Source organism: Varanus komodoensis, unplaced genomic scaffold (genome assembly GCF_004798865.1).
Source record: "Varanus komodoensis strain SLA01 unplaced genomic scaffold, ASM479886v1 scaffold102, whole genome shotgun sequence".
NCBI classification, from domain to species: domain Eukaryota; kingdom Metazoa; phylum Chordata; class Lepidosauria; order Squamata; family Varanidae; genus Varanus; species Varanus komodoensis.
Genome location: NW_025335279.1, coordinates 994,656 through 1,019,526, shown reverse-complemented (window position 1 = coordinate 1,019,526; position 24,871 = coordinate 994,656). Strand labels below are relative to the sequence as shown.

The 24,871-nt window shown below is 46.0% G+C and overlaps 3 protein-coding genes across 3 annotated transcripts in view; 1 reads left to right on the top strand and 2 right to left on the bottom strand.

Annotated features, from left to right (window-relative positions):
• LOC123017780 (zinc finger protein 585A-like) overlaps positions 1–24,871 on the top strand; it is a 133,236-nt gene that overhangs the window by 74,152 nt on the left and 34,213 nt on the right. The window lies entirely within an intron of this gene.
• Positions 8,350–24,871, bottom strand: part of LOC123017781 (zinc finger protein OZF-like) — a 69,453-nt gene continuing 52,931 nt past the window's right edge. The window contains exon 10 of the mRNA XM_044419350.1: positions 8,350–14,381. Within this exon, the coding sequence (XP_044275285.1) occupies positions 12,790–14,381 (1,592 nt within the window). The 3' untranslated portion in view covers positions 8,350–12,789. The remainder of the gene's footprint in view (positions 14,382–24,871) is intronic.
• Positions 15,225–24,378, bottom strand: LOC123017813 (zinc finger protein 621-like). Its single transcript, XM_044419404.1, has 5 exons — positions 24,171–24,378; positions 20,856–20,987; positions 17,188–17,314; positions 16,545–16,658; positions 15,225–15,707 (listed from the first exon to the last, which is right to left on the bottom strand). Exons 2-5 carry the CDS (start codon positions 20,877–20,879, stop codon positions 15,598–15,600), a joined length of 375 nt encoding a protein of 124 aa, XP_044275339.1. The 5' UTR covers positions 20,880–20,987; positions 24,171–24,378; the 3' UTR covers positions 15,225–15,597.

The following is a 24,871-nucleotide window of genomic DNA, read 5'->3' as shown; positions in this document are numbered from 1 at the left end:
ATCTGAGCACTGAAATGGTTTCTCTCCTGTGTGGATTCTCTCATGAGTAATAACGTTCTCTCTGTGTCTGAAGCATTTTGAACAGTATATGCATTTAAACAGCTTCTCTCCTGTATGGATTTTCTCATGTCTAAAAAGATGTGTTCGTGAACTTATCTTTTTCCCACAATATGAACACGGGTATGTTTGCTCTCCTGAATGGACGGTCGCATGTTTAGCAAGCTCTGATCTGCGACGGAAGTTTTTGCCACAAAGGGCACAAGTATATACTTTTGCACTATGGAATCTCATATGTCTAGTAAGGCCAATTTTTTGACTGAAGACTCTCTCACAAAAGGAGCACTTCACCGGTTGCGCAGCTGAATGAGCAGTTCCGCTCGTTTCAGGTTGACCCGTACATGACTTCTGCGTCATTCCACTGGGATCTTTGTTGCTTTTCTCACACACACCTTTCTTCCCTTGCTGCCTTCTTTGCCTCTGCTCTGGTCTACATTGTCTCCTACAGCCTTTTCCTTTCTGTCTTGGCTGAGAAGTGCTCCCTTTGGGCCTTTCCAATATGGTCTTTTTAGGTTTTGCCAGGGAAGAACTTTCTATCTGATCAGGTCTGTTTTCTTGCCTCACCTGCTCCTCATCTATTGAAAAAATACAAAGCGGGAAATCAAGATGTGCATCATGAGTCCATCATGAGTCCTTCAGAATGCAAAAGCTAAGGCATAACTGTTAAAAGTTGGTTTTAATATATTTTAAAATCGTATATTGCATAAGTATAAATAATCTTAGGATGACTAACATTAACAATCAATGTTAAAAAGAGCAGAACAAATAGAACAGTGGATTAAAACTATTTATTTATTTAACTTTTATATATTGTCTACTACCAAGGACTTGGGATGGTCTTATGATAAAACCAATGAGCACAGCATCCAAATTGGTTTTCTATACAATAAAACCCCACATTAAAATCACAATCAAACCTTAAAATACTGGGAAATAAAAAAGTTTTGGCCTGGCACTGGAAAAAAAAAGTGTTGGCGCCAGGCGAACCTCTCTGGGGAGCATATTCCCCAACTGGCATGCCACTGCACAGAAGGCCCTTCTCCAGGTAGCCACCCACCTAACCACCTTCACAGAGGGCTCCCGAAGAAGGATCTCCACCCCAGATCTTAAGAGGCAGGCAGGCACATATGGAAGGAAACGCTCCTTCAGATAGCCAGATCCTAAGCCAGTTAGGGCTTCATAGGTCATCACCAGCACTTAAACAGGGCCCAGACGTCAACTGGCAGCCAGTGTAGATGGTAAAGGACTGGCATTATATGTGCATATCTGCCAGTCCCCATTAACATCCTGGCTGCTCTGTTCTGAGCCAACTGAAGTATCTAGACTATCTTCAAGGACAGCCCCACATGGAGAACTAAATTTTAAAAAAATGCTCAGGAAAAGGCCATTGCCTGGTGCAGAGAGAATGTAAGAGTAAGCAAAGGAGAGTCTCAATTGGGAAAGCCTTCCAGGAACAGAGAACGACACCTGAGAAGACTTTCTTGCTCAGTAGACTGGAGAAACACAGAGTGCCTTCTCCAATGTTCTTAACAGATGGGCACATTTATTTATTTAAAGTTTTTATATGCCGTCCAATACTAAAAAGTCTTGCATACAGGTGCAGGACAGCGATCCCCAAACTAGCTATGCCACATTCTTTATGTGGCTTGAGAAGGTAGAAAGCATCAGACTGAATACTGGCCAGAAACAAACCAGCAGCCAGCAAAGCTGCCTCGGAGATGTTCACTATGGGCAGCCTAGCGATAAGATTAATCGAATGCCTGAGAAATGTCCCAAGGCAGCTCCAAGCAGAACGCCATGCAGCGATCGACCCGGCATGACAGCAAGCGAGAATGAAATGGCGGCTGAGCCATCTCTGTCCAGGAGTGGCGGCAGCTGGCACAGCAGCCACACCGGATGGAGGATGCAGCTTGCCACAGAAGCCATGCAGGCTGCTGGGGACAACGTGAGACCAATCCACCTCTCCAGACTGCAGGACTAGTCCTTGTTCCAAGAAGGCTGTCTCGTTGAATTGATATATAAACCAACTCCCACCACGTAGCTCAATCTGCACCCCGCCCCCACACACACACACTGCCACAACAGTGAAGACATGATAACCGGTGTTCCCTACTTGTCCGAAATGATGTCTTGTCCTGACCAAAAAAGCAATTGTTTTTTGAGAGCTGGTGGATCCGATCTCACGGCAGACATACCATCCAAGCTGATCTTCCTTTGTCCTAATTCTCGCTGAAGGAGTACCTGGAACGCTTCCCCTTTTTCCAGCTGGGAGATCAGCTCTGGCTGTGGAACTGGAGATCCTAGTTGGGAAAGAGAGCATTTGTTTTGTCTGGGATGATTTGGGTGAGAAATTAACCTGCTAGCCTTGCTACCAGGGAAATTTAAATAAATCCTAGTATTCCCATAGTTGCATGGACAAATATGCAAATTTCAGGCAGCTTTCTGTCCTATGGGCCTGATTCCCCAGATTTTTTTTAATGTGCCCAGAAAGACTCCCTGTTTCAACCAGCTGGGCATTTGTTCCACTGCTGCAGTTTCCCCTTCTCCCATCCCAGGGTTGTTTCAGGCTAGTCATGAGACAACTTTTAGGCCCAGGTCTTAGAGGCAAAAAAGGAACACACAAGACACAACCGATGCTTTCCGACTGCCTCTCCCATAAGTCCTAGCCATCATGGCCAATGGCTAGGAATGATGGAAGCTGTAGTCCAAAGCATGTGCTCTAGGTAATTACTTTATAAATGTTTGCTTGCATTGTTCTCCTTCACTGGCTTCTTTACAACACTTTCTGCTGCACCTGGCATAGTGCTGCCCATTAAGTTTCATGCATAAATGGGGATTCAGATTTTGGTCTCACCAGTCCTGGTCTTACAAACAAAGCCACCAAATCCTTATTCTAGGCTCTGGAAAGATTAGTCATGAATTATAGAACTGGAAATACAAACAAAAACAAAACCTCTGAATGGCCAATATTCCTCCAGCCCTGAAACGTATCTTGATTTCTACAAGTCTGCCACAGAAGGGAGGTGAAGGAGGACCACTGATCGTGTCCTCTGTGGGAAAAGTGAAGCCTCCACTTTGCTAGAAATGCCTGTAGGTCACCTCCTCTGGAAGTAGCAGCTCTCTTAGAAGGCAAAAGTAGCAGCTCCCAGATTAAGCAATGCAATCTGAATGGCTCAAAGAGAGTGAGGAGGGAAAGGGGCCTTACCCAGAGAAGCCACATTCCCATAGTTCTCCCATATGACATTGCGATATAAACGTCTCTGATCTGGATCCAGCAGCGCCCACTCGGACCTGGTGAAATATACAGCCACGTCCTCAAAGGTGGCAGGGTCCTGAAACCAGGAAAGATTGACATGTGATAAGTGTAGGCCCTGCACCACCTCCCAGCATCCTCAAGAAAACGCCTCTGTTGCCATACTGGAACTGGTCCATACCTTCCCCTCTTTTTCCCCCGCACAGCTTGATTTGTCTCCACTGCCCTTCTAAGTTCTCCCATAATGCAGTGCTGCATGTGAGTCCAGCCACATGGGACCCACCCTCCCAGGAAGCCCTATGCTATGTTTTATTCTGTTGCATTTTAGGTTTTGAGGGTTCTGGCTGTTGGGCAACATAGAAATGCACTAATGCAGTCCCGCCATCCATCCACTGGAGCTCACGGATTGTTCCGTTGAACCGGGGGCCAGCCATGGACCAGCATAAGGTGGCAGCCAAGCCTTCCCTACCTGCTTCTCCCCAGCCTTACCTGAGCTGGGTCTGCTGCAGCCATGAGTCTTCTACCAAAAGCACGAGAGGATCTGGTGGCAACACAGGAAGCCTTTCTGCAACCTGTGAGGAAATAAGCTTTGGGGAGGAAGAAGTAGGGTTACACGACAAGATTTTAATCATTCACACAGCCCCTTGGGTGGCCGTGGGCCAATCACCATCCTTCATTCCCTAACCCAGTCAGAAATGCAGAACCCGGGTCCACAGAACCAAGGAGGAACCACACACTGGCAGAGAGGTGAAATAGCAGCAATTTCTGTTCAGGACAATATGCACAGAGTGGATGCAGGGATACAGCCCAAGTCCGGTATGCTGCAGTACAAACTTGGAGAATTTGTATAACTTTACACAAACATTATCTCATCTACCCCTCCTGCTCAAGCAAAAGGCCCTTTCCTTGCCCACCCCCCTGTAACCTGCTGAATTAACCGAAAAAGCTCAACCCTCTGCAATTTTCTGAGACTCCGCCTTGGGTTCCTTGTTGTTGTGGTCAAGAAGTCTGGCGGGGAACATCTTGCGGTTGAGCAACACAGGCTAACTCGAGCTTTATTTATTTTTCGATTTATATCCTGCCTTTTTCCTCAAAGGGCTCAAGGCAGCTTACATCATTCCCCTCTTCCATCTTATCCCCACAACAACAACCCTGTGAGGTAGGTTGGGCTGAGTCTGTGACTGGCCCAGAGTCACCCAGTTGGCTCCATGGCCGAGCGGGGACTCGAACCCGGGTCGCCTGAGTCCCAGTCCCATGCTCTTAACCACTGCACCACACTGGCTCTCAGAGTTGGGCACATCTGGCCAGTTACGTGCTGATGGAGTGTTTATGATTTGTCACAGTTAGTGCAGGGTAGTCGTTGTGTCCGACAGACCTGAACCAAGGTGGGGCCAGTTCGTTGAGCACAATAACGAGTGGTCTCATGCTCTCACAATAGCAGGAAATGGCTACGCGCTAGGAAAGCATGGGTGTGCAACACTGAACACGCCACTACGTGCAGCAGGACTAGCAGCAGGAAGTAGGTTCACTCCCCTTCACACACACACTTAATTATGTGACTGGATTGTAAGTCATTGCAAGATTGACAACAGGTCATTCCTCACCCTGGTTAAAGTTTGTCAGTACATCTCTAAGTCGGTACGCAACGGCATGCAACAATGAGCTTGCTAAAGCAGAAAGTAACCGCAAAGTAACCGCACTTGAGCTTCTGTACTTCACACTTGCTTGCTTAAACCGCTTGTAATTCTCCCACGGGCGTACAAAGTAACGGTTAGCGCCAAGTACATCCGGGTAGAAAATGTATAAAAACTGTACCATCCCAATACCAGGGACCACACTCCTCTCAGAGTGTTGGTCCCGGCGCAGGTATAATAAAGGACCCTTCAACTCTCCATACTTCTTGTCCAGTGGTCTCATTCGATCGCGCTACAACAGTAGTGACATTGGCTAGTTTCAGCAAAGCTAAGCATGCAGAGATCTAGAAAGGGAGAAATTGTCTCAGGCTGTGCTGGATCAAGGAAAGAGAAAGGGGGCAAAAGTATGGAAAGAAAGAAAACAAGTGCGCTTTTGTTTCTCCCTCCGGCTTCTCCCCATCGCTTACTGCTAAAACATAAGAAAAGCCATGCAGGATCACACTCCATTCCCACGGTGGGAAGCAGGATCCCTCAGAGCTCTTCACCAAGTGGGTTGCTGCTTCTGATAAGGTTAGGAACGACTGACAGCAATCCCTTTGAACGCCCTCCAGAATGGCGGTCGACACCACTTCCCATGGCAGCCAATTCCATAGTCGAATCAGGTGCTCCGTGCAGAAATCCTTCCTTCGATCTGTCGTAAATCTCCCTCCGATCAGCTTCACGGGATGATTCCGGGTTCGAGTGTTAAGGAAGAGGGAGCAAAAATGTCTCCCTCTCCGTTTTCTCTACACCACGCATCATTTTAAACTTCTCCATCATGCCTCCCCTTCTTGCCCCTTTTCTAAGCTAACCATCCCAGTTGAAGTTGCTCCTCATAGGGGAGCTGCTCCAGCCCCTGGATCGTTCTGGTTGCCTTTCTCTGCACTTTTTCCAACTCAGCCATGGACTTTTTCAGGTCAGGCAACCGGAACTGTACACAATATTCCAAGTGTGGTTGCAGCAAAGATTTCTATAAGGGGAGTACGATCTTGGCAGTTTTATTTTCTACTCCGTTCCTAGTTATGCCTAGCATGCAGTTTGTCTTCTTCGTAGCAGCTGCACGCTGGGCCGATATTTTCATCGAGCTGCCCGCCCCTCTCCCCCAAGAACCCTTTCCTGCTCTGTCACTGCTAGATCAGCGTTATTCCCGTAGTTGGGATTGTTTTCCCCCAACGTGCATTACTCTACGCTTGCTTACGCTGGACTGCATTTGTCATTTTGATTCCCAGCTTGGAGAGATCTCTTTGGAGCAGCTCACAATCTTTTTGGTTTTCATCACCCTAGCACGAGAACTGCGAAAAACCTTCTTACCTGGGCAACGGAGCAGCCGAAGAGCAAAGAGTTTCCAACGCGCTGCGCGGTTCCTCTACGCCCTCCAAGCCAGTAGGAAAAGGGGCCCCCGTTGCATGCCGGGCGATGTAGTTTTTCCAAAAGCGGCTTTAATTAGAATCGCCCTTACGAGAACTACAACTCCAGCAAGCCCCAAGGCAGGCCCGGGCCAGCCCGGTGTCCGTCTGAGGCTGGTTGCGGAACTGTTGCTTCAAGTTTCGAGCATCGTTCTCCGATTATAATTGGACTCTGCAACTGGGCGTGGGGTGCACCTAGGATCCGAGATCATTTTGTGAGAAGTAGAAAATTGCAGTGACTAACAGACTAGAACAGTTAAGGCTATAGATCACTTAGTAATTAATAAGATTATTGTGACTAACGGACTAGAACAGTTGAGGCTATAGATCACTTAGTAATTAATAAGATTATTGTGATTAATGGACTAGAACAGTTGAGGCTATAGATCACTTAGTGATTAATTATTAAATTAGTGCTAACACAAACTAATAGACTACAAGATGTAATCCCTAGATGTGGCATTAAACTTTTGAACTTAGAATCCAAAGTACGGCTGCATAATTAGCTAATGCATATTAGTGGTATCTCCTAGTCTGACTCAGAGGGTTATTAACATGAACATGGGACGTATGAGCAGGTGGGGGTAACATACCAAGGGGTAGTATGATGAAGGCAGACGGAGAAGAGTGTGAATTCCCACTATCCCAGCCAATGGGAGAAAGGAGGCAGGGACTTTGCGCGTGAAGTAGGGAATAAAAGGTTGTGTAAACTGTTCCTCCAGCGCGCTCCCTTCAGGGTGAGTGCCCGGTCTGGCCAGACCGTATTAAACTGTTGCTGCTTAGTACTCTGCGTCTCGTCTCTTAGAGGAAACTTTGTTCCCCACAATTTCCCCCGGGATCAGATATGTTCCACCCCCGAACCCGGAATGTCCTTTGGTGCCGAACTCAGGGTCTCTTTTTTCCCTCGGAGGTGATTTTCAAAGGTTGCATCTTGGGCGGGAAACTGCACCGCCAGCTGTTTCTAACGTGGCAGCAAAAAGCAGGGCTGCGCGGAACGAACGCGCTAACAAGGTCGAAGCGGCCAGGTGGGAAGACTAGCAAATCGGGTTATATTAGGCTTTCATCTTCACGGTTTTACACCTTTCTCCTTTACGTGCTGCCCCAGCAGCAGCAGCAGCAGCAGCAGCAGCAGCAGCAGCAGCAGCAGCAGCAGAGGTTGGAATTTCAAGCGCCGCGCCCCGCACTCGCTTTTTTCGGGACGGAGCAACGGGAAGCTGTGCAGCTGCGGCTCGCAGGGAGTGAGCCCAGCCCGCGCGGGGCTCCTACACCCTTGCAGAACAAAACCACCCCGACCACATCCTGCCCTTGTTTTGTTCCCTTGTGCGACTGTTCAAGGCGTGTATACCGTTCTGTTGCTAAGCAGATATTTGGGCGAATGGAAAGTTCGTCAGCTTAACAGATAATGCTTATCTCTTGATCACGCATGATATGATCGAGGGTATGATAATATGATACCAAGGCATTTGTTTATGTATGAGCTTAATGCCCAGCCTTTTTTCTCGTTCTTTAAAGAATGTTAAAGTAGTTTGCATCATCCTGTTCCTGCTCTCAATTATATCTCCACGGTAACAAGGATAGTCTGGACATGCACATGGTAGTCATGCCATGAGCAGAGCCAGCTGGAGCTGGGGGTGGGGGTCAGACTAGATGGCCTGGGAGATCCCTTCTGACTTGGTCTGTTTCTATGTAAACCTGTGAGGTGGGTTGGGCTGAGAGACTGTGATTGGCCCAAAGTCACCCAGTTGCCTCCAGGGCTGAACCCAGATGTCCGCGTCCCAGTCACATGCTTGTAACCACTACACCACACTGTCTCCCCTACTTGAGACTGGAAAGTTGCAAAGCAGGAAGGTTTATGCTCTTGCCCTCAACAGGTACGTGGCTGCCTTGCCGAGAGACAACCGATGCCTTGGCTTCTTACACAGTTAAGCGGAACAACTGAAACCCAGGAGGCCTGCAATACAAAGTTGTATCCATTCGTATTTATTATTACATTTATATACAGTGTCTTATATTTATTACATTTAGATACGAAGCGTCTTATACAATCCTCCTGTTTTCTCCCCACAGCAGCTTTTTGAAGTAGCGAGTCCATGCCTTGGCCCAAAGTCACCCAGCGGGCTTCATGGCTGAGTGACGACGAGACCCACACCTCCTAATTCTTAATCCAGTGCCTTCACCACGATGCCACATCGGTGCTCAATTCAAAATGGGGTGAGCACATTCTACTAAGGGGAACCCTAGACATCTGCTCCTCGATGGGTCGGCACTGCAGCTTTCCGTGTTCCTATCCCTTGCCCTCATGCACTCCTCCAGCTCCAGCCCCTTTCCTTCGTTTCCTCCTCTGTCTCTAGACTTCCCCCTTCCTCTCCCTGTTCATGACAGCTCCCATGTCACTCCTTCCCATTCTCAATTTCCTCCAGATTGCTGCAAGGATGACCCACAATTATGAGAGCAAAAGCCATGACTCCTTGAGGGGGTATAGGTACACAGCTGTTCCAGTGTACAGCTCATGGGACAGTATCAAAGAAGCTGTGCCAAAAATTAAACCATCCGCCATGATTGGCATGACACCCGACTGGCACTGCTGGACTCTTTAGATTCGCTGATCTGTCGGAAGTCCGAGTCTGCAGGACTGAAATATGCAATGGGTCTCCTTCTCTCACTCTACTTCCATTTGTTCAGGAGTTATGTGTTTGGTAGCAGTGGTTCTAGAGAAACCAGTCAGAGAAGTATATTTTTTTGCTAAAATAAGATACTTGAGTTTTATTTGCAAGGCATTCTTACAGCTACAAGGGCTTGAAATGGAAAAACAGGTAAGAGAGGCTTTTGGGATGAACAAGTTGAAAACAGACCTCTAAGCTGTACCAACATTATCTACTAGAAAACAATAAAAATGACAATCCTAGGCAAGGTTACAAACAAACAAAGGGGAACAATAAACTAGTAATGCCCATGAACACAGGCATTAAAATGTTTAAAAATCACTCGGCAAGTTCCATGGTCAAAGAGACCACCTGCTGATCGGTGTAAAAGTGGCTTGCCCCTTCCACCGTGGAAACATCATATTTTCATTTATCGCTTAAATGCCTATCATCTACTCCAGGAAACTCTAGACAGTGTCCCAAAAGAAACAATATCATATGCACATATAATCAGCCCACACACGCTACAGTGGTAGACAACTTTGTGGAAGAAAACAAATATACAAAGCCACACAAGTTTCCAAAGCATCACAGCCACAGAACAGATCAAGGGCACAATCCTGTGCAGGCCTACTCAGAAGAAAGGCCCACCGAGCTCCCAGGTTAAGTCAGTATAGCTAAAGACAGGCATAATTAGTCATAGGTAGGTGATTGCCGCAAGTCCAGTAGCACCATTGCAAGTTAGCCTCCTTTCGCAACAGCAGCTGTCCTCTAAGTCCACGCTGGCTGGGGATAATAGGTGTTGTAGTACAGTACAAGGGGATTGGAGAAAGCTATGTAATAGCTGCCTCCTTATCGTAACCGCAGAACTCTAAAGCAACATTACATACAGTTTGCTTCCCTTTGCAATGGAGCAGCATTTGGTAGAAAGGTAGGATACACAATTAACTTTAAAACATAATGTTTAAAATGAATGACTCAAACAGGAAAGAGGTGAGTTCAGATCTATGTGTCTGATGGTGTTAATTATCAGTGGATAAGAAAAGTGAACATGGAGAGTGAAGTTGGAATAGAGGCATCGAAGGAGAGACATCGGGGTACCAGTTGGGACTGGAGCGAGGGGGGAATGGCATGGGTACAAAAACATGCCACTTGTATGCAGAAGCGATTGACAACCACAAGATGTGATATCATTCTGTGACAGTGTGAAGAAAGAAAAGTGCAGAAGCCCAAGAAGGCCTGGGGGAAGAGAGTTTCCCTATAGGAACAGGATGCAAAATGCATTCAGGCAGGAGAAGGTGACCAACTGTATCTAAGGCAGCAGAGAAATCAGGATGAATGAGAACTGAATTTAGATTTTTGCCATGAGGCCAGTAGGAGGCACAAGCAGCACTGTAGTGGGGATTGAAAGCAGGACTGGAGGAAAGCAGAGACCTTGGAGCAAGGAGCGCATTCTAGGTGTTCGGAGGCAGGGATTAGTTACATACATAGCTTCCATGCAGCCTGAAGTGCCTGGTCCAGCCTTCTCTTGGAAGCTAAGCATGGTCAGGCCTGGTTGAAATCTGGAAGGGTGACTTACATGTTGTGAACAGCCCAGAGCACTTATTAACGTAATAATACATGATGGGCCAAAAATTGCAGAGAATGGATGGACAAAGAGATGCATTGCTGTTATTTCTGAGGATAAGTGAGGCGGACATGTCTGAAAGCAACAGTGAAGGAGCCAGAGGAAAGGAAAATTTGGCAGTGAGGAAAATACGATCTTCTACTTGTCTGTTGCTAAGAGTCTCAAAGCTGAAGATATGTGCAATGGAAAGAGAGGTGGACACAGGTTGAAAAGAGTGAGCTGTACCATTTCAGGCTGTAGGGGGAGGATTCATATTCCTACATGTATGAAAATACAGTCCTCAAAGTGAAGAATTAACACTGCAGGGAGACAATTGCGATAATCTAGAAAGTTTCTCATATTCACATTTTAACATATGAGAAAATAAAAAAAATCCAGGTAAGTGTTAAAAGACACCTTTTAACTACCTATGGTAGTTTTCACCTTGTTACATGCCATCATCTCCAACTTACTGGGGCCCTATGAAGGAGAGCCCTCCAAAGTGAATGCCCCGTCCTTGGCAGCCTGGCTCGGTTCCTGTAAAATCAAGGCTGCCACCTCTCCATGGAATCGATCCTGGATGTTTTCTGCAGCATTCAGGAATGCCGACCCACAATTTCAACAGAAATGTTACAGCCCATCCTATTCTCTCATTCCAACTACAGAAGGATGAATGGGCCTTCCTTCAAGGTGCACAAACACACACGAGTGCACACACACGTACAGAAGAGCATTCAGGACACAAAAAGTGCATCCTCTACTCCCAATGTGCGATTGTCACAGAGTTGGCCCAAAGAGAACTCTGTTGTGCGCACACATGACAAACTCATAGGTTCAAAATGTTTAATCTTCTGAGTGCCGCACATTCTTTAGCTAAGAACTTTGTTGTTGTTACATGCCGCCAAGCCGCCTCCAACTCCTGGAGACCCTGTGAATGAGAGCCCTCCAAAAGGCCCCGTCCTTCACAGCCCTGCTCAGCTCTTGTAAATTCAAGCCTGTGGCTTCCTTGATGGAGTCCATCCATCTCCCACTTGGCCTTCCTTTTCCTCTGCTGCCTTCAACTTTCTCTGGCATGATCATCTTCCCAATGAGCCTTGCCTTCTCAAGCTAACAACTACACAATCATTATATTTTAGTTGATCTCCTATGCTGTTTCTCTGAAGATTTTACTCTTCATGTACTGACGGCATGAAGAACCGAGGGCGTTTTCATCATACAAAGTGAACCAGTCTGCATGTAAAAGCACCCATGGGTTACCTGACCCACAAATGGCTGAAATACAGCGGAGGAGCATGCAAGTGCACTCCCTCTGGCACACTTGCTATGTCCGCTTTCAACTGACAAGCTCTGATCTGCCCCTTTTGTAGCTTGTTACAGTCATATTTGAAATCAGACACTGGATTATATAGGGGTTAAACAACCCAGGATTAACCATGGTTTGTTGTTAAGGCTAACTCTCGTTCGCATGGCAGCTTGTGGCTTATGCACTACTGAACAGACAAGGGTTCTCTTAATGCGGAACAAACTAGACATGATGCTGCTCGCATGGGTACAATTTCAGCAGCTTGGCAGGAGGCATTGCTGGGCCCGTGGCAGGCAGTGGGGAGGTAAACGCCTCCCTTCTCACTTCCTGTTATCCAGGCTCTCAGAAGCTGTCAGTTACCATTTCTGAAAAATATTGTGCTGATTAAATGTTAATGTTATCTCTAATCTGGCTCTTGAGTCTATGAAATAAGGTAATCTTACTTTTTTCCCCCTAAAAACCCACAAGGCTCCCAAGACCTAAGAAAGTTGTGCTACCCCCTGGAGCAGGGCTGGCATATATGTGGCCCTCCAGATGATGTTGGACTCCAGACTCATCAGGCCCAGCTAGCACAGCAAATGGCCAAGCATGATGGGAGTCAAAGTCCAACACTGTGAGGGTCATAGGGTCCCTGTCCTTTCTCTGGATACCTTAATTCTCCTGTGACTGAGGAGTAGGAAAGAAAGGTCTTCTAACACACCTTTTCCGTTGTGGCATAAACTTCGGCTGTGCCAGCAGTTCTAGCTCTTCTTATCTTTCCATCATCCTAGAGTTGTTTATCTGCTAGTAATATATAATCTGTGCAAATATGCTCCCCCTTCAGCCTGGCTGCTTTGAAGGCTTCCCACCTCAAGTATGGGTTTTCTGATGTACAATTAACTGTGCTTTCAGTAAGAAAGTCTTTTTACAGTCAGAACATTTAAATGTTTCCCTCATTCTGTGTATCCTCTTATGTTTAAGAAAGGCAGATCTCTGCATGAAGCTTCTCCCACAGTTTAAACACTGAAATCGTTTCTTTCCCAAGTGAATTTTGTTGTGTGCGGTAAGACCTGAACTGTTGTTAAAGCTTTTCCCACAGGACAAACACTGAAATGGTTTCTCTCCTGTGTGTGTTCTTTTATGTACTGTAAGTGTTGAGTTATGCCTGAAACTTTTCCCACAATTTGAGCACTGGTATGGCTTCTCTGCAGAGTGGATTCTTTTATGAGATTTAAGATGTGCATTACCAGAGAAACTTTTTCCACATTCTGAGCATTTATATGGGCTCTCTCCTGTGTGAATTCTTTGATGTTTACAAAGACGAGAAGCATGGCTGAAGCTTTTCCCACATTCTGAACAGTCAAAGGATATCTCTCCTGGGTGGGATCTCTCATGCTCAATAAAATGTGATCTTTGGCTGAAGCATTTCCCACAGTGTGAACATTTGTATGGTTTCTCTCCTGTGTGGATTCTTACATGCTGAACAAGATTTGCTCTTTCACTGAAACTCTTCTCACATTCAGGGCATTTGTATGGTTTCTCTCCTGTGTGGGTTCTTTCATGTCGAATAAGTTTAGATTTTTGTATAAAGCTTTTCCCACACTCTGAGCAAACATATGGTCTCTCTCCTGTATGAATTCTCTCATGGATTATCAGTACTGACCTCCGATCAAAGGTTTTCCCACAAGGCAAGCATCTAAAGGGTTTCTCACCTGTATGTTTTCTTTTATGCAGTTGAAGGGCTGAACTTTGACTGAAACTTTTCCCACAGTCCAAACATTTGTGTGTGTGCATTTTCAAATGATTCATAAGGCACCATTTCTGACTCAAGCATTTCCCACACTCTGGGCATTTATATGGTTTTTCTCCTTGGTGGGTTCTCTTATGAGTTACAAGGCCTGAGCTACAACGAAAGCTTTTCCTGCAGAATGAGCACTGATAAGGTCTTTCACCAGTGTGGATTCTCCTGTGTGATTTGAGGTCTGAGCTATTTCTGAAGCTTTTCCCACAATCTGAACATTTATGCAGTTTTTCCCCGTGAGTTTTTTTATGTCGGTGAAAGTTTGCTGCACAGCTGAAGCTCCTTCCACAGTCCGAACATTCATAAGGTTTCTCTCCTGTATGCGTTCTCTTGTGAACCCTAAGATGCTCTTTCAGTCTGAATCCTTTCCCACACTCTGAACATGTGAACGGCCTCTCTTCTTTGTGGATCTTTTCATGTCTAACCACGTGTGTTTTGCTCCGGAACCTTTTTCCACAATAGGAGCACGGATGTGGTTTCTCACCAGTGTGGATCGTTCTGTGAACTTGAAGGTCTCGGTTGCGTATGAAACTGCTCCCGCAATCTGAGCATTGATAGGGTCTCTCCCCTGTGTGAATTCTCTTGTGTGAAAGAAGGTTTGAAGGAGAGCTGAAACTTCTCCCACAGTCTGTGCATACATGTGGCTTCTGTCCGGTGTGGGACTGCTCATGTATAACAAGGTAAGTGTTATTGCAAAAGGTTTTGCCACAGAACGAGCACTTTTCTGATTTTGCGACCGTATTGCTTTTGTTAGAAGTTTTAGAAGCAGAGTTCTTCTTTGAACTTTTACTTTTGTGACCTTGCTCTTGGACCACGCTTTTCCCACTAGTGATCGCTTTATATACTTGCTTCTCAAGATACTTTCTTTGTTGTCTCTCTGCTCCAGGTGAAGTCCCAGAGCTCTCACCATTTTGCTGATAATTGGCAATGCTCTCCCAGGCTCTCAGCAACCACGTGTCTTGCAGCTTCACCAGTGCAGGACTTCCTGACTGAAGAGGGCTCTGTCCTCCCTCACTTGTGTGTTCCTCTCCTGTTGGAACACAATAGAAGATAAAGACATTAGTATGCTCATGTACATTTCAAAGAATCCAGGTCATGGTTAGAAAGTCGGCTGAGGAACAAACTGGATCTGAGTTCCATGCGCGGCTCTTTCAGCACAGCGCTTGTTGCTGTTCTGTGCTGAAAAGCCATCTCCTACTCTATGGGTAATGCCCTCCGGAATGCCCTGTCTGTACTAGCCCTGTTTGGGTCTTGAGAACTCAATTTCATACTAAGAGTGGGCAAAAAGTAGATCTCCAGGTAATCTTCTGTGACCAGGCAGAGATTTCTGACCTACAGTGATTTAACAACAGCAGCAACAAAATGATTCCCCCTCCCGCTTAATTTTACTGCTGAAATAAAGAACATGTGGGGTAACCAGGAATGGATGTATATATAAAAGGACTCCGAGTTCCATTCAGTTCAAATACTCAAAGCTTGGAATTCCTTGATTTTAAGTGTTTTGTCTTTTACACTGAACTGTAGTTGGTGGATCTTGTGGTTCTAATTAAAACAAGATAGATCCCACAAGGCCAACGTTTGCCCACCCTTACTATACAGTATCCTGCTCTCCTTAGAGGAAAGATGCTTGAATTCATAAATATTAGAAACTGATCGTTTGCAAATTTTGTCAGAATTATTATTAGAAAATATTTTGTATTAGTTTTTACCAAGTTTGCCCACGTTCAATTGAAATTGTTTTTAATTTGCTTTCCTGCTGAAAGTATTCAAAGCATCTTAGAAACAGAAGATAAAATATGACATAATAAAATGCTGCGTGGAAGCACAGTGCCATCAGGGATGGGGTGTTGGACTAGGACCCAGGTTCCAATTCCCACTCAGTCATGAAGTTCCCCAGGTGATCTTGGAACATTCACTGCAATCTCAGCCAATTTACCTTGCAGAAATCTTGTGAAGAGAAAATGGGGGTAGAAAATGATGTTGTTCCCTGGAGAAACAGCAGAATTAAAATGTAAAAAAGAATTAATTATTGTTCAATGTTTGTGAACAAATCAACTGAAATGATAAAGTCAGGCATTAAAATAAACAAAAGGTTAAAAATAGATACCAACAGTGAGTTCAAAAGCTAAGCAAACTCTAGAGTTCCATTATCTTGGTGCCACCACTAAAAAGCTCCTATCTCATAATATTAATCCCATATTTTATCCAGGGAGTCAAAGCAATAATTAAGCACTGAAAACATTGCAGTCTGGTTTCACATGAGATTTGCAATAACCTCCCACCCAAGGGTCTGATCTGGCTCACATCTCACATCTCCTTAGCTTTACCACTGCTGCAGCACTGAATTCTCCTTAGATGCCATTCACTCGGCCCAGGAACCACCAGGTGCATTAAAAACAAGTTTGGGTGAAAAGGTGCTGTACTCATTATTATTGCATTACATTTCTATCCTGCTTTTTTGCCTCTTACAAGGTTCTCCTCCTCTCTCACAACAACCCTGAGAAGAATATGCTGAGAGTCAGTGGCTGGCCCAGAATGACCCAAAAGAGCATCATAACTAAGTGGGACTCGAACCCAGATCTCCCAAGCCCCAATCCAACACTCTAACCACTACACCACACTGGCTGGTGATAAAGATATCACCATTATCTGATGACAAGGGAACCGGGGTGTTAATATCCTGCTTAACTATTTTGTTTCCCCTCTGACTAGCAGGAGAATATATTGTGCAAAATGAAGCCAAGCAGCTGGTGCGTTTGCAGGAAAAGCCCGCATGGTGTAGAGGGCTGCCCAGCCACGAACAGGTCCTGGCAAGCTGCCTTACCTGAACCAGCACCTGGGTTCTCAGTTTCTCTGTATTCTTGTGGATCAGGTGCCCACAGCACTTCCCCCTGTTCCAGGCAGGAGATCAGGTCTGGCTTTAAAGGAGAGGATCCCGCTGCAGGGAGGGAAGAAATAGGAAGGAATGGCATTGGGAGCTTCTTTCAATTAAGTCAGTCCATACAGCCCAGTATTGTTGACATTGACCAGATGGAGCTTTCCAGGGAGTTATTCCTACTCCTACCTGGAGAAGCTGGGGACCAAACTTTGGATCTTCTAGAAGGTGAAAAGAATACTGTGATTCTGGCATGCTAGGGGAAACACAGCCCATTGACGAGTCTAGTCCAAGCTTTCCTCTGTGATTTGGGAAAAGGGGTTGCTTTCCAGGTCCCACCTCCACTGTGGAATGAATGAATGTTGCTGAAAAGCTCAGGATCAGAGAGTTACTCACAAAGGACCCCAGGATGAGGAGAGGTCTTCTCAAGAAGCAGCTGCTGGGGAAGGAAAGCTCTGAGTTGGAGCAGGGTTTGGAGGGCTCCCCTCGCTCACTGCAGGGGATCCAGAGCTAAGCATCCCCAAGAGATGGCTGGAGTGGCAAGGTATGCATAGCATCTTCCTCTATCAGGTAAGGAGAAAGTAATGTTTACCCAGGGATGCCATGTTCTCATAGATCTTCAGCATGACGTCCCTGTACAGAGCTCTTTGGGATGGGTCCAGCAAAGCCCACTCTGCTTTCGTGAAATACACAGCCACATCCTCAAAGGTCACTGGCTTCTAAAAGAGGGAGAAACCTTGTTAAGGAGTTGAGGATCCCAAGCCATCCGTAAAGCCAAACCTCCCAGAAGGTGGGTGATTGATCTCCTGGTGTTCTATTGCTACAATTATTTTTAGAATGCTTTGATTCAGAATTTTTCATTGCATCTTTAATTAAACCACAGAGAGACCCGGTTTGCACATCACAGCTACCCAGTTGTGGATGAGTGAGAGCACGCATACTGCTTCCAACTGTTCATCTGCTCCCTCAGCATTAAACTCCAGTCATTCCCCCACAACTCAGATTTGGACACCATGGACAAAAGCTCAATGATAAAATATCCCCATTAGCTCAGCAGGAGCACCTTGTCTCTGGGAGCCGGGCTGCGCCCATTACGCTGGCTGGGCTGGTCAGCCATCTGGGTAGCTATTACATGTGGAGCAGGTAATGTAATACCTTGTTACATTATTCACCATGAAATCTTTATTAGATTGCATTACACTGATATGAATATTGGAACATTCCTTATGTTCAGCATGGCTAACTTTTGCTTTTTTCAGTATTATTTGTTGTAGATATAATTTTGAATAATGCATGTGTTGAACTGAACAATTAAACATCAAGGAGTGACAAAGGAATAATATTAAAGGCTATAAACACGTTTGTTCGGGCTTTGTTATGACCTGTCCCCCCTAATTCTGCTGTTTTGGGAAGAGAGGCCTGCATCTGCCAGGGAACGAGGGTTTTCTGAAGTCGCTAACACAGGATGTGGGCGCCTTCCACATTTCTGGGCTGGCCCTGGTGCCGCAATCGCCTCCATGCACTAGTGTCAACACTTGCAAATTTTGGAGCCTGCCCCTGGACAACAACTTCTCTCCACCACAGAAATGTCTCTGCTGCCAAAACCCCCTGGCTGTCACCCTCGCCCAGGCCTCCGCCAACCAGATGCCACGCCGCCTTTCTTTCCTTAATTCCTGACACCTCAAAAAGCATTATTCTAATACCTGATGAGCAAATGCAGAAGAGGAATTTGTTTTGTTTAGGTTTATTTACCCCTAAAATCTGAGAAGAGGAATAAAGAGAACAACCTTGCTCTCCACTTTGTAAGTCAGCAGAAACAGAGAGGTACATCTCTGCATTATCTTCCCTTTTCCCTCTAAGGGGCCCGTATACAAATCACTCTCTTTCCACCCTTTTCTTACTACACCACCCTATTCCAAACATCAGACCACTTGATTTTGGAACATCCTATCTCTCTTTTGTGCTCTCTACTCATTCTTCCCTGAAAAACCTCTTGCATCTCCTCTAACCAACTTCCCCAAACCTTCTTCTAAATCCCACATAATGATCTGTTTCTCCCCCATTCCAAGTACCCGATGCTGAATCTTCTTTGCTCCTGGAGGACTCTCTTCCCAACGCATCCCAAATCACCCACTCACGAGTGCCTGAAATGTCTTTCTCCCTGAACAATTCAGATAACCGCCCCCACCCCTTCATGCACGCACCTTTCTAGGAGTTAAAACTGCCGTTTGCAGTGCCTCAATTCCATCACTTCTCTTTTGAACACACACATCAGTTTCTATGCTTCCTAGTGCAGGAAGTGTTGACTTTCTCAGTGTTAATCTCCAATTCTAATTCCACAAGCAAATGATTTTAATTCATTTTAAATTCTTCTTTAATAAAACAAAGAATTGCTTTCAAGGAACTTAACATTTCTGACTCCCTCAGCCTTTTGGGATCCCACAGCTTTCATCCCTCCATTGGGAAAAATAAGCATTTGTTCCTGTTCGCTGCTTTCTCTTCCTTAAACAGTTACAGATAATTAAGAGGGCCTCCCTTTTTATTCCACGATGCTTGCTCTGGGGTCTTTCTTGAGAGACTGTGTCCAAAGCCTTTTGGAATTACAGTGGTACCTCGGCTCAGGAATGCCTCAGTTCAAGACCAAATTGGGTCACAAATAAAAATTTCATAAAAATTTTGACTCAGGTCACGAACTCCGCATTGGGTGGTGATCGCGATTGCGGCCATCTCCCTACGCACCCACCCCCCGAGTGGGGAGATGGCTGTGATCGCGCCTGTATTTCCTGCAGAAGCGCACCCGTGATTGTACCCATATTTCCTGCAGGAGCACAACTGTGATCTTGGTCATCTCCCCCCACAGCATGATCATGCCTGTCTCCCCCTCCATGAGCGCATTCACAATCATGCCCGTCTCTCCCTCCCACAGTGCACCTGTGTTCACGCCCATCTCTCCCCCTCAGCGCTCCTGCATTCATGCCTGTCTCTCCCCCCAGCACACCCACAATTGCACCTGTCTCTCCCTCCCCCAGTGTGCCCACATTTGCACCCATCTCCCCCCACCCTGAGTGCACCCATCTCTCTCCCACCAGGATGCCAGGATGATGGGGACGTGCAGGGATGACAGGTACAATCGCGGTTGTGCTGGTGGGGGGGGCGGGGAGATGGCCATGCTCATGCTCGGGGGGGGGTGAGATGGCTGCAATCTTTGTTGTTCTTTGTCATAGTTTTGCTTCATATTTTTCTGATTAAAAAAATAGTTATAGAATGGACTAACCTTATTTACATTGAACCTCATGGGAAATTTAACTTGGCTCACGACCAATTTGGGTCACGACCAGAGTCCTGGGAATGGATTAAGTTCATGAGCCAAGGTACCACCGTATAAGTAAAAATGTCTACGAAATCACTTCTGTCCACATGTTGTGGAAGTCACGATGATTCTTTTTCCGCAGGATTTGTCCTTCTCTATGCTTATTAATTCTGTCTGTAATGACACCAAGCAGTTTACACTGCCATTAAGCTAATTGGCCTGCAATTTTCCAGATGCCCCTGAAAATGCACATTTGCACTTTTTAAAAATATGCACATTTTAATATGCACATTTTAAAAAGGGGTATAACAGTGTCCATTCTCCTGTCCTCTGGTGTGGAGGATGATCTTAGGGACATGTTACATATTTTGATAAGAAAGTCAGCATTTTTACACCCGAGTTAAGAACTCTGGACCTGGTGATTTATAAACTTTCAGTATGTCAATAAGGTTGCAAATTTCATCTTTTGCTGTCACTACAGGAACAGGTATCTGCCCTGAATCCTCTGCTGTGAAGACAGCTGAAAAGAATTGATTCAGCTTCTTTGCCATCTCTTTATCCTCCTCTGGTACTCCTTTAACTTCATCCAGGGATCCAACTGCCTCTATCTGGTTTCTGGCTTCTGATTATATCTGAAGAATTCTTTCTTTCTGGCCTTGTTGTTATCCCTGACCAGATGCGCAGCAGCTTCAGCACATTCTAAGGATGCAATACCATGCGCATTTAGGCCAAAAATGTCCTATAAGTGCCAGACTCCAAGGCACCATAGCTGACTGGAGAATGCTACATATTGTAGGTCTTTTTTTGATCGTAAAAAAAGCATAGACTTTTACTCTGTCAACTATGTCAACCACATGAGTGCCTGCCTAAAAGTTTTAGGTGTCTCAGGGTCTAGGTATCAAACAGGCAGTTTTGATACCTTTGACAGCTTCCTTAAACCATTTTCCTACCTGATTTGGCTCCAGTGCAGACATTTTTCTTTCTTCCACAGGATGAAACAATCTGACAACCAGAAAGGAAGACTTCCTTTGAAAGCAAGAAAGATGATCGATACAAGATGGGCAGTATGTGACTCAATAGAACTGAAAAAGAAAAAGACCTTGGAGTTATTGTGGACAACAGGCTAAATATGAGCCAACAATGCGATGTAGCTGCAAAAAAGGGCAAATGCTTTTTTGGGATGCATTAATAGAAGTATTACTTCCAAATCACAAGAAGTAGTACTTCCTCACTAGTCAGACCTCATCTGGAATACTTTGTCCAGTTCTGGGCACCAAGGTTTAAGAAAGATGAAGAAAAATAGAAAGGTTCCAGAGGAGGGCAACAAAATTGATCCAGCATTTGGAAACTGTGCCCTATAAGGAGAGACAGAGAGAACTGGGCATGTTCAGCCTTGAGAAGAGAAGACTGAGAGGGGACAAGGTATCACTCTAAAAATACTTTCAGGCTGTCACAAAGAGGAAGGTCAAAATCTCTTCTCACTGATACCAGAGTGTAGGACACGGAATAATCAAGTCAAGCAGCAACAACCCAGATTCAGGCTGGGCATCAGGAAAAGCTTCCTCACTGCCAGAGCAATACAACAGTGGAACCAGCTGCCTGGAGAGGTGGTGGGCTCTCCCACACTAGAGACATTTAAAAAGAAACTGGACAGCCATCTGAGTAGGATGGTGTGAACTGGAGTCCTGCAACAGCAGGGGGTTGGACCCAGTGGCCTTCATGGCCCCTTCCAACTCTGCTTTGATTCTATGATATGAAAACACCTTGACACCCTAATTTAGCCTACTCTGTGTAATAATCACAACAAGATTTGTTCGAGCCTTGGTTACCTGTCTTTCCAAACCCAAGTTTTTCTCTCTTTATTTGATGATAGTGATAGAATTCATCGGAATTAGTTCAGAGACGTAGCTATCATTATTTCACGTATTCAATTGTTAATGCTATTAATTATCTATACTAATAGATAAGAGGATATGTGTTTATCTTTCCATCAGCACCACACCACCAAATGGAGATACCTGAAACTCACATGCTGAGGGAACCCCAGGGGTTACGCACCTCAGGGTTTTGCTTTTAAAACACAGTAATTAATTAGAAGCCATAGGAGATTAACAGGGGAGGGAGCACAGCTGTTCACCTGCCCCCTCCGCAGACAGGGGGGTTAAAAGTGTGCAAGGGCAGGGCCCATGAATGAGGGTGCCAGCAGGCCTGGCTTCTCCCAAACAATTATGCATGAATAACTTTTCCAACTCTGATATTTTGGTAAATTTGCTTGAAGGCTTTGCTCTGCCATACCTATGCAAATCTGGATCAGTTTGCTAGTTCTCTTTGGCACCCTGCTAGTATGTTCTTGTTACATGCTGTTGTCTCAAACATATGGTATACATTAAGAGTCACCTAGAGAGCCTATGGCTGATGGGGAGGCATATAAATTGATTGATTGAATGAATGAATATGGCGACTCTGTGAATGAGACCCCTCCAAAATGTCCCATCCTTGACAACCCTACTCAACTCTTGTACACTCCAGGCTGTGGCTTCCTTGATGGAGTCAATCAATCACATATTTAGTCTTCATCTTCTGTCTTCAATTTTCCCTAGCAAGATGGTCTTCCCCAGTGAGTCTTGCCTTTTCATGATATGCCCAAAGCTTGATAGCTTCAGTTTTCTCATTTCTGTTTCCAGGACATGTTCTGGCTTGCTTTGATCTTGTTCATCTTTCTGTCAATATAGGATATTCACAAAACTCTCCTCCAGCACCATGTTTTGAACACATGGATTTTCTTCCTGTCAGCTTCCTCCATGTCAATTTTTCACATCTATACATAGTGATCAGGGATTCAAAAGTGTGGATGATCCTGGCTTTGGTCTCCAGTGAAACATTCTTGGACTTGATCATCTTTTCTGGTTCCTTCATTCTCTCCTTCCGAGTCTCAGTCTTCAGATTTCTTGGCTGAACTGGCGATCAAGCCAAGTTATGCAACATCTTTCACAATTTCAATTTCTTCGTTGTTAACGTTAAAGTTGTGCAATTCTTCTGTACTCATGATTTTTGTTTTCTTAATGTTCATCAGCACGTTTCATTTTATTGGTTTACAGAAGGAGAAGGCAGGTGCTAGAGCCATCCCGAGGCTATGCAGCAAGGGGACGGCATATAAAAACTTAACTAAATAAAATAAATAGAGCCCAGAGACTTTAAAAATTAGCCAAAGCTGTATCAAGAAGGGATGGTTATGACAGCTAACGATGCATGCCTATGAGTAAGCTCCATTGAACGCAGTAGACTTAGGAACACAGTAAGGCACTTAATATCAACTCTGTCAGGGTTACCAGATGTGCTAGACTATAGGAAAGCCTTTCCTAGCCTGGTGCTCCCCAGATGTGCTGGCTACGACTCCCAGCAGTCTCAAGCCTCTCTGTCTTGCAAATGGAGTCCAGCACTTCTGGACAATGTTAAGTGGGGAAAGACTGCATTAAAAGGTCCTAAAGACAAGTATCTTGAAAGCCACGGAAGACATAAATATGGCAGACCTGAAACACATGCACCTCATCCCACCCCTCACCTCAAAAATCCTTTAGGGAGAAATCCTATATGCATTTTAAAATCCTACAGCTCCCAGTTGGGGCATTCTAGGAGTTGTAGGAGTTTTTTCTGTCTAAACATGTATAGGATTGTGCCTCTACAACTTAAAGGTAATTAACGTTGCATTGGATTAGGACAAAGGGATCACAGAAGATCTAGCGTTATGCCACATCACTGAAAAGATTGCAGGGCTGAGTCACGGAAATGCGATGAGCCCTGATGTTACTGTTCTGCATTAAACTGGGGTGCCTGTGCAGAAAGCATTCATGCCAGATTTTTCCAAGCTCGCACCCTCCAATATGTGCTGTTATTACAACCTTCACCATTACCAGCTGGGCAAGGATGATAGAAACTGCAGTACAACACGACTGGAAGGGCGGCAGGTTGGGGAAGTCTGCTTTCACTCATGAAGGGTCCAATCCTATGCATGTTTGGACAGAAAAACGAACCGCAAGTCTTGCAACTGCCGGCGGGGAGCTGCAGGGCTTTTTCCTCCTGCCTAAACATGCACAGGTTTCCGCCCTAGGACGTAAGCATAATTCCCAGATTCATACAGAAATTGAGCCGATTCTCTACGCAGCCAGAGCAGAAAGAAATGCAGCGGTCTGTAGCAAAGGCTGGGGAGGGGGTGCAGGGAGAGGAGGCGAAAAGCACCCAGGAGAGGAGCCCCCGCCGCCACCCACCTTCGTCGGGTGACAGGCAGAGGGGAATGTCACTCAGGCCTCAGCAAAGCAGGAGGGACGTGGCGCCAGCGGCTCCTCCTCTGCCGAACAAAGGCCCCCGCCGCTTCCAAGGCCAGCAGCTCCCCACCCTCCGGCGGCCCCGAAGGAAGGCGCGATCGAACCGGGCGGCCGAAGGCGGCTGCGACTCCTCCGGCGGCAGGCGAGTCCGGAGGCACCACGCAAGCCTCTCCGACCCTGGCCGAAGGCGACGGAGCATGCGCCGCTCACCCAGAGCATGCTCGGTCGCAGCCGCTGAAGCCTTCGCCCGCTTCTTGCCCGCACTTCGAGTCGGATTCCCAGCCCCTCCCCACTCCACTCCCCCCCCCCCCGCGCGAGCGAGAGAGGGCGCGAGCGCGCGCAGAACGAGGGTTCTTCAGAGCGACGCATGATCTGGAAGGCGAGATGTGTGAACTGCGGGTGGGTGGTTTACGTGTAGAGGAGTCTGCGTATGTCCCTTGCGCGCTCTCTCCCTCTGTGAGCGCGTTCGTATGCCTCTATACGCATCTGTATGTCTGTGTGTGTCTGGTGCATGTGTACACGTGTGTGTGTGTACGTGTAGAGATGTGTATATCTTTCTGTGTGTGCACATGTACCTGTATCTCTCTCTGTATATGCACCTGCATGTGGTGTCTATATGTTCATATATCTCGTGTGGAGCCCAA

What these genes read in the sequence shown, in the direction of transcription:
- LOC123017813 (XM_044419404.1), bottom strand. Translation starts at nt 20,879, where the DNA reads ATGTCTGCACTGGAGCCAAATCAG. An exon ending in CTGCACTGGAGCCAAATCAG is followed by an intron (nt 17,315 to 20,855) that starts GTAGGAAAATGG and finishes TCCCTCTTTTAG; the next exon opens with AAGCCAGTGACCTTTGAGGA. An exon ending in GAACCCAGGTGCTGGTTCAG is followed by an intron (nt 15,708 to 16,544) that starts GTAAGGCAGCTT and finishes CTGTTTCTCCAG; the next exon opens with GGAACAACATCATTTTCTAC.